The sequence below is a fragment of the Leptosomus discolor genome, chromosome 13 (genome assembly GCF_034619465.1).
Source record: "Leptosomus discolor isolate bLepDis1 chromosome 13, bLepDis1.hap2, whole genome shotgun sequence".
Classification (NCBI taxonomy): Eukaryota; Metazoa; Chordata; class Aves; order Leptosomiformes; family Leptosomidae; genus Leptosomus; species Leptosomus discolor.
Window position 1 is genome coordinate 14040793 of NC_141403.1, and position 12248 is coordinate 14053040.

Sequence of the window (12248 nt, forward strand, 5' to 3'; positions counted from 1 at the left end):
GTAGGTTTAGGCTAGACATTAGGAAAAATTTTTACACTGAAGGGGTTGTCGGGCATTGGAACAGGCTGCCCAGGGAGCTGGTTGAGTCACCATCCCTTAATGTGTTTAAAGGTCGTTTAGATGTGGTGCTTGGAGATAGGGTTTAGGGGTGTACTTGGTACAGTAGGGTTGATGGTTGGACTTGGTGATCTCAAGATCTTTTCCAACCTGAATGATTCTATGATTCTATGATTTTTCTGCCCTAAATATTCTGTTGCGTTTGCTTTCATGTTATCTTGTGCTCTGTAGCATTAATGAAAGCTATGGGGCATTGTTTTGATATTGCTGTCTGTTTTTTCTCTCTAGCTGTGTGCTGCCCACCTGCCAACCCGATCAGAGGCACCAAACCACTATCAAGCAGTATGTCGGGCTCTGTTTGCTGAAACAATGGAACTGTACACTTTCTTGGCCAAAATTAAAAGTGCAAAAGAGGTAAGCAGTCTGAGAAGGTTTTCTGCTTTTGAGCTTATTACTGTGTGAATTAGGCTTACAAAATCATTTCTGTACCCAGCCAGTAGTGAACGTCAAATGCTTGAGGAAATGACCTGCAGTGTTCAGGGAGAGTAGTTCTACAGCTGAGGGTTTTTTTTCTTTTGGCCTGTAACCATTTACAGATGTCTTGTAGAAATTGTTATTAATTGCAGCTAATCTGGAAGTAAAACAGAAGGTTTTTGTGGAGGGTTACACATTGCGTACATGCATCCATTCCTCCATGCATGTATGCAATGCATTTGAGCCTAAGAACTTCTCTGGTATTTCAGGGATAGTGTGAAGCGTTGGAGCTTTGCCTGTTGTTCCTTGGCAACTTCTCATGCCTTTTCTTTGGCTGAGAGTTATCTGAGAATCCTCTTGCTCATATTTTGTCCCCAGTCAGCAGCTTCCCTTTCCTTTGATGTATGATTGTCTTGTTTGTCTGTCACATGGGCTTCACAGCAAAGCCAGCTTGAAGAAAGAAAAATTTCTGCCTGTAGGTCGTGATGCTCATGGTCACTGCCTGCTTTGCTGTTGATGTTGACTGAAAGGCCGTACTGTGAAGCATTGCAATGTCATGGTCTGGCTGAAGAATAGCTTTGAGAGCGGGCGGATGATTTTTAATGAAGACAGTTTCAGTGATCTAGCCTGCAGAATGGCTCCATAAAACAACTGTTTTTGTGCAGGTGTGGTTACTGAAAATTGGTGGGTGAGGAGAAGGGCAGGAAGGGAAACATACTTCCTAGAGCTGGTTTCTTCACTGAAGCCAACTTGTCAAGTAAAAACACTTTCATAAATTTTCTTTTTAATAAATCCCTGGAGGATTTTCTTTTCTTTTGTAAGTCAAGATCTACGGTACCTTTGAAAAGCAGGATAAGATGTTACAGGCTGATCTAAGAATTTTGCTGCTGAAGGAGGCAGAGCTGTTCCACCCACGCCCGCACGTGCTCCCTGTGTTTTCCTTATGGTTCTAGGAAACAAACACAACAAATACCAAAAAAAAAAAAAAAGGAGTCATTCCTTGTCAGGTTAATGAGCTGAATCAGCTCATTGAAGGGTCAGATGAGGCTCAGAGCAGCACAAGAGAGCTTTTATCTTCACGCTGGTGGTGGAAGATGCAAACCCGTCAGAGGCATAAGGGACTGGTGCTGCCTTTCTTTCCTGGTTGAGATGTGTCTGACCAAGGGGGAGAATCCTTCAGAGATGTTTTTCTGTTGCACAGGGTCAAGTTCGACCTCCACTTTTCCTCCACTGCTACTCAAACAGAAAGCAATTTTTAAACTGAAGCAGTATCATACAAGGATAATTTTGACAGTGTCAGCATGACTAAAGAGCCACTTGTTTTCTGAAGTGGCTGTGTTACAGTTCATCTGCATCCCATGTCCCTGATACAGAGAGAAGAACCTTGCCGTCATTAATTTCGCATCCCGGCTTTTGACTGCTCCTCACTGTTCTGATCACTGGATATACTAATTGAGGCACCTGTGCTAAAAACACCTCAACTGACAGCTATTGCAAAGTCCATGTTGAGGCTCAAAGATAAGACCCTTTGGAGTTCTTTCTCCTCAGAGAAGAGTTATGTTTCCAGTAGTTCTTGAACATTTTGGCCACAGTAAGCTGTAATAAAGCACCTCTGTTGTCAATGTCAAAGTAAAATACTGTGGTTTAGAACCATTTAAAATTAAGTCTTAACAATATGTTTTTTGAAATTTATTAAAGAAGCAGAGAGTTGTTTTGAATTTATTTAATCACCTTGTAATTGGATGTAAAAACCCAACAACATCTGATCACACCATAGAGCATACTATGAGTTAATCCCAAATGAAAGAAACCATTTGCCTCTCAAAGGCTATTAGGGATTGATTCAAAGCACATTTAGGTCAAAGGAAGTAATCCTTGTAGATGGAATTTTGGGCCTACTGAAATCAGTAAGTCTTCTATTGCTGTTCCTCACCAAGGCCAGAATTCTGATCTTCTGATTTCATTTTACTCTGGATCAGTCCCCTAGCAGGCATACAAGAAGTGATTGTGAAAATTGTCTTACAAGTAGCTTCTGGAATCTGAATACTTGGGTTTACGGTGTACTTGATCCTTGCTTATGGCTTTTATCCAACTATAGATCTAGTATGTATTTAATTTTGAATATAATGTAGTGTACAAAGGAAAAAATAAGTGTGAAGACAATATGAGGTAGAATGCTGTAAATCTTGTTACACCATTTTAAAATGACCTCTACAGTTTATACATGAGGCAAGCAGGAATCACATGATCACATCAGGTTTGTGCCAGTAAAAGCTGTGGTATTGTTTATATGCTTTTCTCTCTTGCAAATAAATGGAAGAATCTTAATTCATGAGGAATATGGTTAAATACAATTCAAGTCAATAAATTCCTTTTTCTTATCCTTTTATTATTGTTGTATGAGTATTGGGTATAAAGGAAACACTTAATACTTAAGTAAGGGCATTTTGTTGTTATGAATTTGTGGTGATTGCATTGAGGAAAACCACCCAAGTTACATACATCAGCTCCAATTAAAAACAACTTAGACTGCGTAATACTGTGTTTGTGACACTAGAGATGCCAACAATTTTAAACTGTTAGCTCATTTCAAAACCTGACAGCTTTATTTGGAGATCTTCCTTTAGAATCCCTCAGACCTAGACACAGTTGTGGATGTGAGATCAAAATCAAATTAAGAACACTAAAAAGAGGGGGAAATCCTCTAAAATTACTTAAAATAACTTTCCTATGCATAAAAATTACTTTGAAATTCCTTAGATTCCTTCTAGGGCCACTGGGTGAATGGCATCCTGGGTATCTGTTTCCCAGGTATATGAAGTTCGTGGGTTTTGCTTAGTAGGCACTTAAACAGCCAACTTCACTGCAGGGGAAGAGGGAGAACTTTCATGTACAGAAATTCACTTGTTAAGAGTGGACCAAAACTGACCTACCTTGTGCTACAGCCCTGGTCAGGATTAGAAGGGAAATAAACTGTGAAAGAGGCAGAAAAAATAGTGCTGTGATGCTGTTGTCAACTTGGCACTCTAAAACTTGTCAGGATATTGAAAGTTACAGGATGGAATGAGGGATAGATCAGCAGGCAGGAGGGGTAGGCCTACAGGGCTGTAGTATGTTTTATTACTAGCCTGACTACTGAGCAGTCATGTGCCCTCCAGCCTGTCATGTGAACATCCCTGTCACATAAGAGATGGAGTGTACTTCCAGAAAGGGTTTTACTGGCATGCATTTGGGTGAGTGCGTTAATCAGAAATGATGAAGCAATGAGTGAGCTGTTCGGGTCATCTCAATGGATGTCAAATGAAATGTTTTAGGCACTTTGTCACATACTTGATGCCATGTGGGTTTTATTTCCAGTTTGATTCCCTGTGTATGAAAGGTCAGCAGTAAAGCTAACTTGCAGACAGGGAGATGGTACTTTTGTTCTTAAAGAGAATGAAAAGTTTAATGTAGTGGATGCACAGGACAGGACTCAAGCCAGAGCTGAGAAATGTGAGATACTACTATTGCAGTATTAAAAAAATAATAAATTAATAGAGTAACAGTGGTAAAAATACGTACTTCTATGGAACAGCAGCAGTAACTCCAAAGGAAGGGTTAAATTGTTAACTAATCTAATCTAACTTTGCATCTTTTTGCAAGGTGAAGTTTTTCTAGCAAGTTTTTCAAGCAGCATCTGTATGCTGCTCAGGCTCTGTGAAAGGTGCCCTTGCTGCAGACCGACCCTGGATACCATCTGCTGCCATCCAGAAGTGGTCTTTTCATGGGCCAAGACCTCCTAACTCTGTGTCTTGCTGTTTAAGCATTTGCAGCTGATGACAAAAATGGACTACAGCTTGTTTTTCATCTCAAGCAGTGAGCTTTTAAAATTGAAATAGAAAAATTCCACAAAAAGGGCATCTCTCTTTTTTTTTTTTTTTTTTTTTACCTATAGGGAGAAAAATGGTCAACAAGGTGGAGGAAATGCATGTGTGTGTGGCAAGGGTGAGGATAGTTTGAATATCTGCTAAAAATGGACCTCATGTAAAAGAAAAGATTAATCTTTTTCAGTATCATCTAAAAGTCATTGAGATCACCTTTGTTGACACCTAGCCATAGACAGAATTGTAGATGTAAATAATTGATGTCCAGGAGATAAAACAAGTATTCCTGCTGTGGAGTATCTGAAAAGATTGCCCACATTACTCAAGTGTGACTGAGAGAGACAGTGAGAGACTATGCAAGCATAGGAATGTAGGAATTGCTGCTCTGGATCAGACTGGGGATCTGCCTGGTCTGCTATCCCATTATGAACCTGCTTTATTGAGGGGATACCTGCCCGAGGCCGCCTTCAGCTGCCTGTTGCTGCCCAGTCTTTCCTTCTACTGGAGTTAATGCTCCATGTGTGCGTAACAGCCTAGTGAGCCAGCAATCTGCCCTTGTCGCAAAGAAGCCTTATAGTGACTTGGGCTGCCTTGGAGAAATACTGCCTGCAGGTTGAGGGAAGTGATCCTTCCCCTCTGCTCAGCACTGGTGAGGCCACAGCTGGAGTGCTGGGTCCAGTTCTGGGCTCCCCAGTACAAGAGAGACATGGACATACTGGAGGGAATCCAACAAAGAGTCACGAAGATGATGAAGGGACTGGTCTATCTCACATATGAGGAGAGGCTGAGGCACAGGGTCCTGTTCAGGCTGGAGAAGAGAAGGCTCAGGGGGATCTCATTAACATCTGTCAATACCTGAAGGGAGGGTGCAAAAAAGACAGAGCCCGGCTCGTTTCAGTGGTGCCCAGTGACAGGACCAGGGGCAATGGGCACACACTGAAACACAGGAGGTTCCCTCTGAACATCAGGAAACGCTTTTCCACTGTGAGGGTGACCGAGCACTGGCACAGGTTGCCCAGGGAGGTTGTGGAGTCTCCATCCTTGGAGATACTCAGAAGCTGCCTGGACATGGTCGTGGGCAACTGGCTGTGGGTGTCCCTGCCTGAGCAGGGGAGCTGGACCAGCTGACCTCCAGAGCTCCCTTCCAACCTCAGCCATGCTCTGAGTCTGTGAGTGGTACTAGTGAATGGTGCTGTCTCTGCCCGTAGCAGAGGTAAGCATTTGTGAGCGGGCTGTGGGTGATGAACTCCACAACTGGCACAGCTGGTGCTAAAAGACACCATGTGATGCTGCCCGGCATGATATACAAGAAATGTCCAGGAGGCAGATGTGTCTTAATCTGCCGCAGTAGGTTTGCCTTGTATCTCAAAAATTTTTAGATTGATGTACACCCTAAAGCATCAAGACTAATATTCCTTCCAAACTAATTAAGACTTTGTATATTTTTAGAATTGCCTACATCTTTGATTGCAGTGAAAGTCCATGCTCATCAAAAACTCATCCATAATTTCATTATCCACAGTATGCCTTGAAAATTAAGTTTTCGGTAGAATACAGATAAAGCTCCCAATCTGTCATCTTCCTACTGTTCTTTTAAATCATGTCGCCTTTCATTTCTGTACTTTCCGATGCAAAAACATAGTTCTTTCAGTCTGCCTGGATATATTTCAATCTTATCTGTATGAAGATGTAAACATATAAATTCTAATTAAGTACATGGGTAGAAATGAAATTGTTCCTTTCTTTTTTTCCTTGTTTCATGCTATACAAAGACTCAATTGGAAAACAGTTAATTTAAAAAGTGTTACTTTCCATTTAACGTGGCTATACTGGTTTATTATTTATACAAAATATGATAATAGAGGTAGCTAATAGGTACCTAAACAATGTTAATGGCTAACTTGTTTTGGAAATGCAGTCATTAGCCAAGTTACTCTTAATGGCCTCGTGACTGTAAAATCTGTTAAATACTCTGCTGCTTGGGTTTTCAGAAAGCACAGCTGGAGAAAGAAATTGATTCACAAACTTTTCTGCTCATAACTTCACTTTTGCCTATACTTCCAGGCTTCCACTTTTGCAACTGTGTTGTTGTCAGGTTTGCAGTGCCAATATGATTTGTTTGATCCCTCAAATTTGGAGCTTTAATAAGGGAAAAGGCTGCTGATACATTTTTGTGGGTTTTTGTTTTGTTTTGCTTTGGTTTTCTCTTAAGTGATGCAGGCACTGTCACTCAGTAAGTGTTACACGCGCTTACTTTGGGGGTTTTTTGCCTCTTCTTAAACGTTTATGTTGAGCAGCATGGTGACTGTTGCCCTTTTCCAGAGCTGACCCAAGTGCATCGACCCATACTGCTGTATAGGAAGAACTTTGATATCCACTCGAGAGGTTTTCAGGGACTGATTTAACCAATCCTATTCCCATGTTTGAATTAAATGGGGTTTGGGTCTTTTCAAAGAACTAGAACTAGAAGAATAATGCTGCTGGCCAAGCCTTGGAATTTAAACCCAAGTTGGATAGCTGAATATATAAAAGCAGGTTTTACCCTATATGCAGGTTATATATTTTTATACTGAGCCTAGAGGCACAAGAATATTTTATTAGTGTCACAGATAGCAGCATAAGAATTACTTGCATCACTGAACAAATGGTTCCTGATTAAGAATATAAACCGGGAACTGCAGTAGACTGTGATCTGCAGTTGGTGAAAGGCAAAGTCCAGATCTGGATTCCCAAGAATACCATCTTCATTAAAACCTTGCGTTTTAGAGAGCATTTTGTGGAAGCGAGTTTTTGACGCTGTGCTGACAAGTGTCTTATATAAACTCCCATCTGTCACCAAGCACAGGAGAGTGCGTCTCAAATGTGGGACACACAGCAGCAGCAAATCAACTGCCTGCTTTTAATAGTGCAGCAGGATATTGAAGACGTTTGGTATTTTTATTACTGATTTTGTCATAAAATGCATTTAAAAAAAAATGGCCAAACGCTCTAATGGTTTTAAAAAAGCCAAAGCTATTGAAGCACTCGCTTCCTACACATCGAACCCTTATTTCCTGAATGAGCGCTGAGGCTGTAATAGGTGAATCTGGTCTGTGGTATGGGTCTGAGGTTCTGGGATTGTTTAGAAAAACCCTTTTGCTTCTGTTTTCTGAAACACAAACCCATTTAGGCCATATATTTATTATACTGTAATGGCTTTTAAGCCATTGTCCCAAGGGTAAGTACAAGTGGCTACAGCTGCTGAGGTTACTGGCAGGTTTTGGATCACAGCTAAGTTCTGACAAATGGTCTCTTGTATTGTAAATGTGTTGGTTTCCATAATTTACGATTGAAACAGATGCGAAAGCCACTGGTGCTAGCTGGGGGTGCTGGAGGGAAATGATAATATTTCAGTTAGTCTAGAAGTTTAAACATAGTCATTTGTCACAGTGAATTTATTCCTTCCTAAGCAGCACCTGACAGGTGGAGAAGAGTTAAAGAAGCATTCCTAAGCACTGGCTGCAAGGGTAGAACACTTACTGTTTATTTTTCTCCCCAGTCCTCCAAAGCTTTCCAACTTCTGTAATGATGGAAATTCCTTTCTTTTCTACTGTTCTTCACTAATTGCATGGTGAGCTGTGTTTAGGGGCCTGAGCTGGGTGCCAGGGAGGGGAATGGACTATCCCTATGAAGTGCAGGTCTTTGCTGGTGTGAGGGAAGCAGCTGGAGCACTTGGCTAGGATGGGGAAGAGTAGGAGCCCAGCTTTGGCTGTATCAGCTCATTTGGATCATAAAACTGCACTTTGAGAGACTTACCTCTTGGCTGGCAGGTTTCGCTCTTGCAACTCTCCCGTGTAGCCAGCATCACTTACACCTGTGCTTTCTCGGGTAGAAACTCTCCCTCTAGCTATGTTCCAGAGAAACTAATTAGATGGTTGCCTTATTTGGAAGATCTTTCAGCTGTTTGGGTTATGGGTTTTTTCCCTTCTTATTTTCTGCTGTTAAGAAAAACAGGTTGTAATCTTTTTAGCTTCATGGAATATTTATGTCAGCCAAAGGCGTGAGCCAAAGGGCATAAACCAGCCCAGTAAACCGTATGGTGGGGAACATGGCTGCTGAGATGGGTAATTGCTGCAAATCTTGTTGGACAGTCGAAGTAAAGGTTAAGCAGCTGGAACATGCTAATTTTTTAAAAATTAATGCGTACCTTCCAGAATGGAAGGGAGCAAATCTGGCAGTTGTGAGCTCGTTTATTGAAGTTAGCTTTTTGATTACAAAGAGGAAAAGGAGAAAGTATCAGAATGATTTTATGTTTTGCAGTTTATCAATAAATGTTATCAGTTTGCAAGAAAGCAAGTAATTTACAGTTCGCAGATCCTGTGTTTGAAAGGATTACTGCAACTGTGTGATACAGAGAAGAAGAAACCCTGGATGGCAAAATACTCATAAGCGAGGCCTTTATGTTACTCATTCTTTCCGTTTTTTTTTTTTCCCTTAGAAAGGGATGACTGCCTGTAAGTGTCAGACTGACTGCTGACCACAGCAACAGGACCAACACAAGTTTCCATAAAGACATTCTTTCCCAGTTGGGTATCCTGTGGTGATACTGCTAGTCTTGCCAAAACGTTCCCACATTGTCCCGTGATATATTTGCTTCTGTAGCGTAGGTGATTTACGGTTTTTATAGAGTCTTCCTGTAAATTATGTGTTTTATGTTTATAGGGCAATGGTAGTATTTCTTCTTTGATATGAAAGCAAGTGTGTTACTTTCTTAAATAAGACAATAAATGAATAAATAAATAACCCATCTGCTCTCTTTCCAAAATGACTGTGATGGCTGACTCACCTGTGCTATCTCTGTGACCAGGTTTGGTAGATATTTGCACTCTGTTAAATGTGCAGGTTAAGCATTCTTCCAGTGTTTCTATTTCTTCCACTGAAATGTCGGCGGTTTTGGAACTATTTTCAGGAAAAAATTTTTTTTACAAGATATGCTGATTTTTAAGTTTTCTGGGAAGCTCAAAAGCTAAATTGGGACTGATTTTTCAGTTCCATTAAAGGAAGAGCTTGAGTACTTGAAAGTGAGAAAAAGATTTTTGATAAATAAAAACATGTCAGACCTGTTGCTTTTATCTCATAAAATAAACAAGTAGCTAGCAGGGGATTTAACTATCCATTTTGAATATATTAGTGAGTACTCAGAAAATAGATCAAATTAAACATTGTTAAAGACTTTCTGGAAAATTCTGTAAAAATGGAATATGGAGTATTGAGAATTTCTTTGTACTGCTGATTCCAGAACATTTCAATATAGAAGTAAACCTAAAAGCAGCATTTTGAATATGCAGTGGTTATGTGTGTAAGATTATTTCTGTAAAGACACAGCCTTTTAAATCTTTTGCTTGCATTTGTCTGTGTGCAAGCTTTCCTGTTCTTTGGCCTGCTGTAACTTTTAATTATTTTTCATATTCTTGTTAGTATGAAAGCTTTTTTTTTGCCCCTTTGCAGACAATTTTTTTCTATATTTACATGATCTGATCTTGATCATAAATAGCCGTTTTTACCTTTGAAAGATCTGTTTCTCTTCTTTACATGATTTTATTACTCAGATTTCAGAATTTATAACCATGTTATACAGACTACTTAATTGCAGTATATATGTGAGTCTGTCAGTATACAGTTTAAAGGATTTCTCACAGCTTATTTCTCCTCCCAACTAACTTTCTGGGAAGTTCTCCTTCTGCAAAAATGAGCTGGTTTGAATTGAACAAATAATAGTAATTTTGGTATGAATGGGATCCTTACCAAGTTGGTAACGTTTTCAGTGTTGTAGCTTAACAGACCTGCTAGGTGGTTGGGTTTTTTCTGTGCATAGCCCAGTTTTAGAAATATTAAAATTTCTATCTATAGTTATCCTCTGGCATGCTATTATCTGAAGTGCTTTCATACTCAAAACGTAAGATTTTATTTTACCAGCATTTAAGTCCACTTTTCAATTAAGAGAAATATATTCAAATAGTATTTCAAGTTACAGTATTACTATTCAAGTCATAGAACATTCAGCAGAATACCCGAACAACATAATTCAATAGATGTCAAAAAGTAAGCTTCAGTTTTTCTTGACAGTAATGCCACCGTTCATTTATTGACTTGTTTTTTTTTAATTGGCAGAATCTGAAGAAGATTCAAGAAATGGACAAAGAGGCAAGTGATGAATCCAGCACAGATCTTGATGACTTAAAAAATGCTGACTGGGTAAGACAACAATTGAATAGTGATTCAGCACCATTACTAGTAGTTTATATTTCTTTATAATGCTTACCTGAAGTTGTTTGGTTTATGTTAAAATCAGTGTCTGTTTTTTTGTAACATTTGATGACACAAAACTGGGAGGAGTGGCTGACACCCCAGAAGGCTGTGCTGCTATTCAGAGAGACCTGGGCAGGCTGGAGAGCTGGGCAGGGAGAAATTTAATGTAATACAACAAGGGCAAGTGTGGAGTATTGCATCTGGGAAAGAACAACCCCATGGACCAGTCCAGGTTGGGGACTGAGCTGTGAGAGAGTAGCGTAGGGAAAAGGGACCTGGGGGTCCTGGTGGGCAGCGGGATGACCATGAGCCAGCAATGTGCCCTCGTGGCCGAGAAGGCCAATGGCATCCTGGGGTGTATTAGAAGGGGTGTGGTCAGTAGGTCGAGGGAGGTTCTCCTCCCCCTCTGCTCTGCCCTGGTAACACCGCATCTGGAATAGTGTGTCCAGTTCTGGGCCCCTCAGTTCAAGGACAGGGAAAGAGTCCAGCGCAGAGCCACAAAGGTGATGAAGGGGGTGGAACATCTCCCCTATGATGAAAGACTGAGGGAGCTGGGTCTCTTGAGCTTGGAGAAGAGGAGACTGAGGGGTGACCTCATCAATGTTTATAAATATGTAAAGGGCGAGTGTCAGGAGGATGGAGCCAGGCTCTTCTCGGTGATGGCCAATGACAGGACAAGGTGCAACGGCTACAAGCTGGAGCATAGGAGGTTCCACATGAACATAAGGAAAAACTTTTTCCCTGTGAGGGTGACAGAGCGCTGGAACAGGCTGCCCAGAGAGGTTGTAGAGTCTCCTTCTCTGGAGACATTTAAAACCCGCCTGGACACATTCCTGTGTGACCTACTCTAGGTGGTCCTGCTCTGGCAGGGGGGTTGGACTAGATAATTTTTCGAGGTCCCTTCCAACCCCTGACATTCTGTGATTCTGTGATATGAATTAATATCACTTATGACAAGTTAGAACCAAATGGAGTCTCAGCCTTCCTTCGCAGAGAGATGAAACAACACAAGTATCCAAGTATTACATTTTTTCTTTAGATTGTTTTCATAGAGAAGCTTTTGCAATTTATAAAGACTGGACATTTAGACCGGTATCATGCTGACTGCCCCTCAGAGGGGCAGCCAGGCAGTAGGCAGAGCCACCACCTGAGCTTCTCCAGTGGTGAAAGAAAAACATTACAGAGAAACTCTTAGCAGAAAGTAGCTTGTTTTATTTGCTAGTTACTATTTTTGCTAGTTTATAGAGGAATACTATGAGATTCTTAGAAGTACTTGATTTCAATCTCCCAGTCTTCTATCCAACACCTGTTCTTCCTCCTCTCCAGCCATTCTCATTGCCGAGAAAACAAGAGGGTGGTGTTAGTGTGTGGTGCTCTTACAGGCAGAGCAAAAGGAGATGAGTACTGAGAGGATATTGGTAGACTTTAGGATTTGGAGTCCATTCCAAAATTTCTATTCGAAGAACAATGGCTGGGAAATTTGCAAGAGAGTTCTGGGCTTAAGGGAAACAACGTTTCGGATTCAATCACTGGTTTAATTCATATAGTATTAGCTGTAAGTCTAGA

The 12248-nt window shown here is 40.8% G+C and overlaps 1 protein-coding gene across 3 annotated transcripts in view; it reads left to right on the forward strand.

The window, feature by feature from the left end:
- Positions 1–12248, forward strand: part of SPIRE1 (spire type actin nucleation factor 1) — a 125812-nt gene that overhangs the window by 79361 nt on the left and 34203 nt on the right. For all 3 annotated transcript variants that reach the window (XM_086472628.1, XM_086472627.1, XM_086472629.1), the window contains exons 4-5: positions 346–471; positions 10545–10628. In XM_086472628.1, the coding sequence (XP_086328754.1) occupies positions 346–471; positions 10545–10628 (210 nt within the window). The remainder of the gene's footprint in view (positions 1–345; positions 472–10544; positions 10629–12248) is intronic.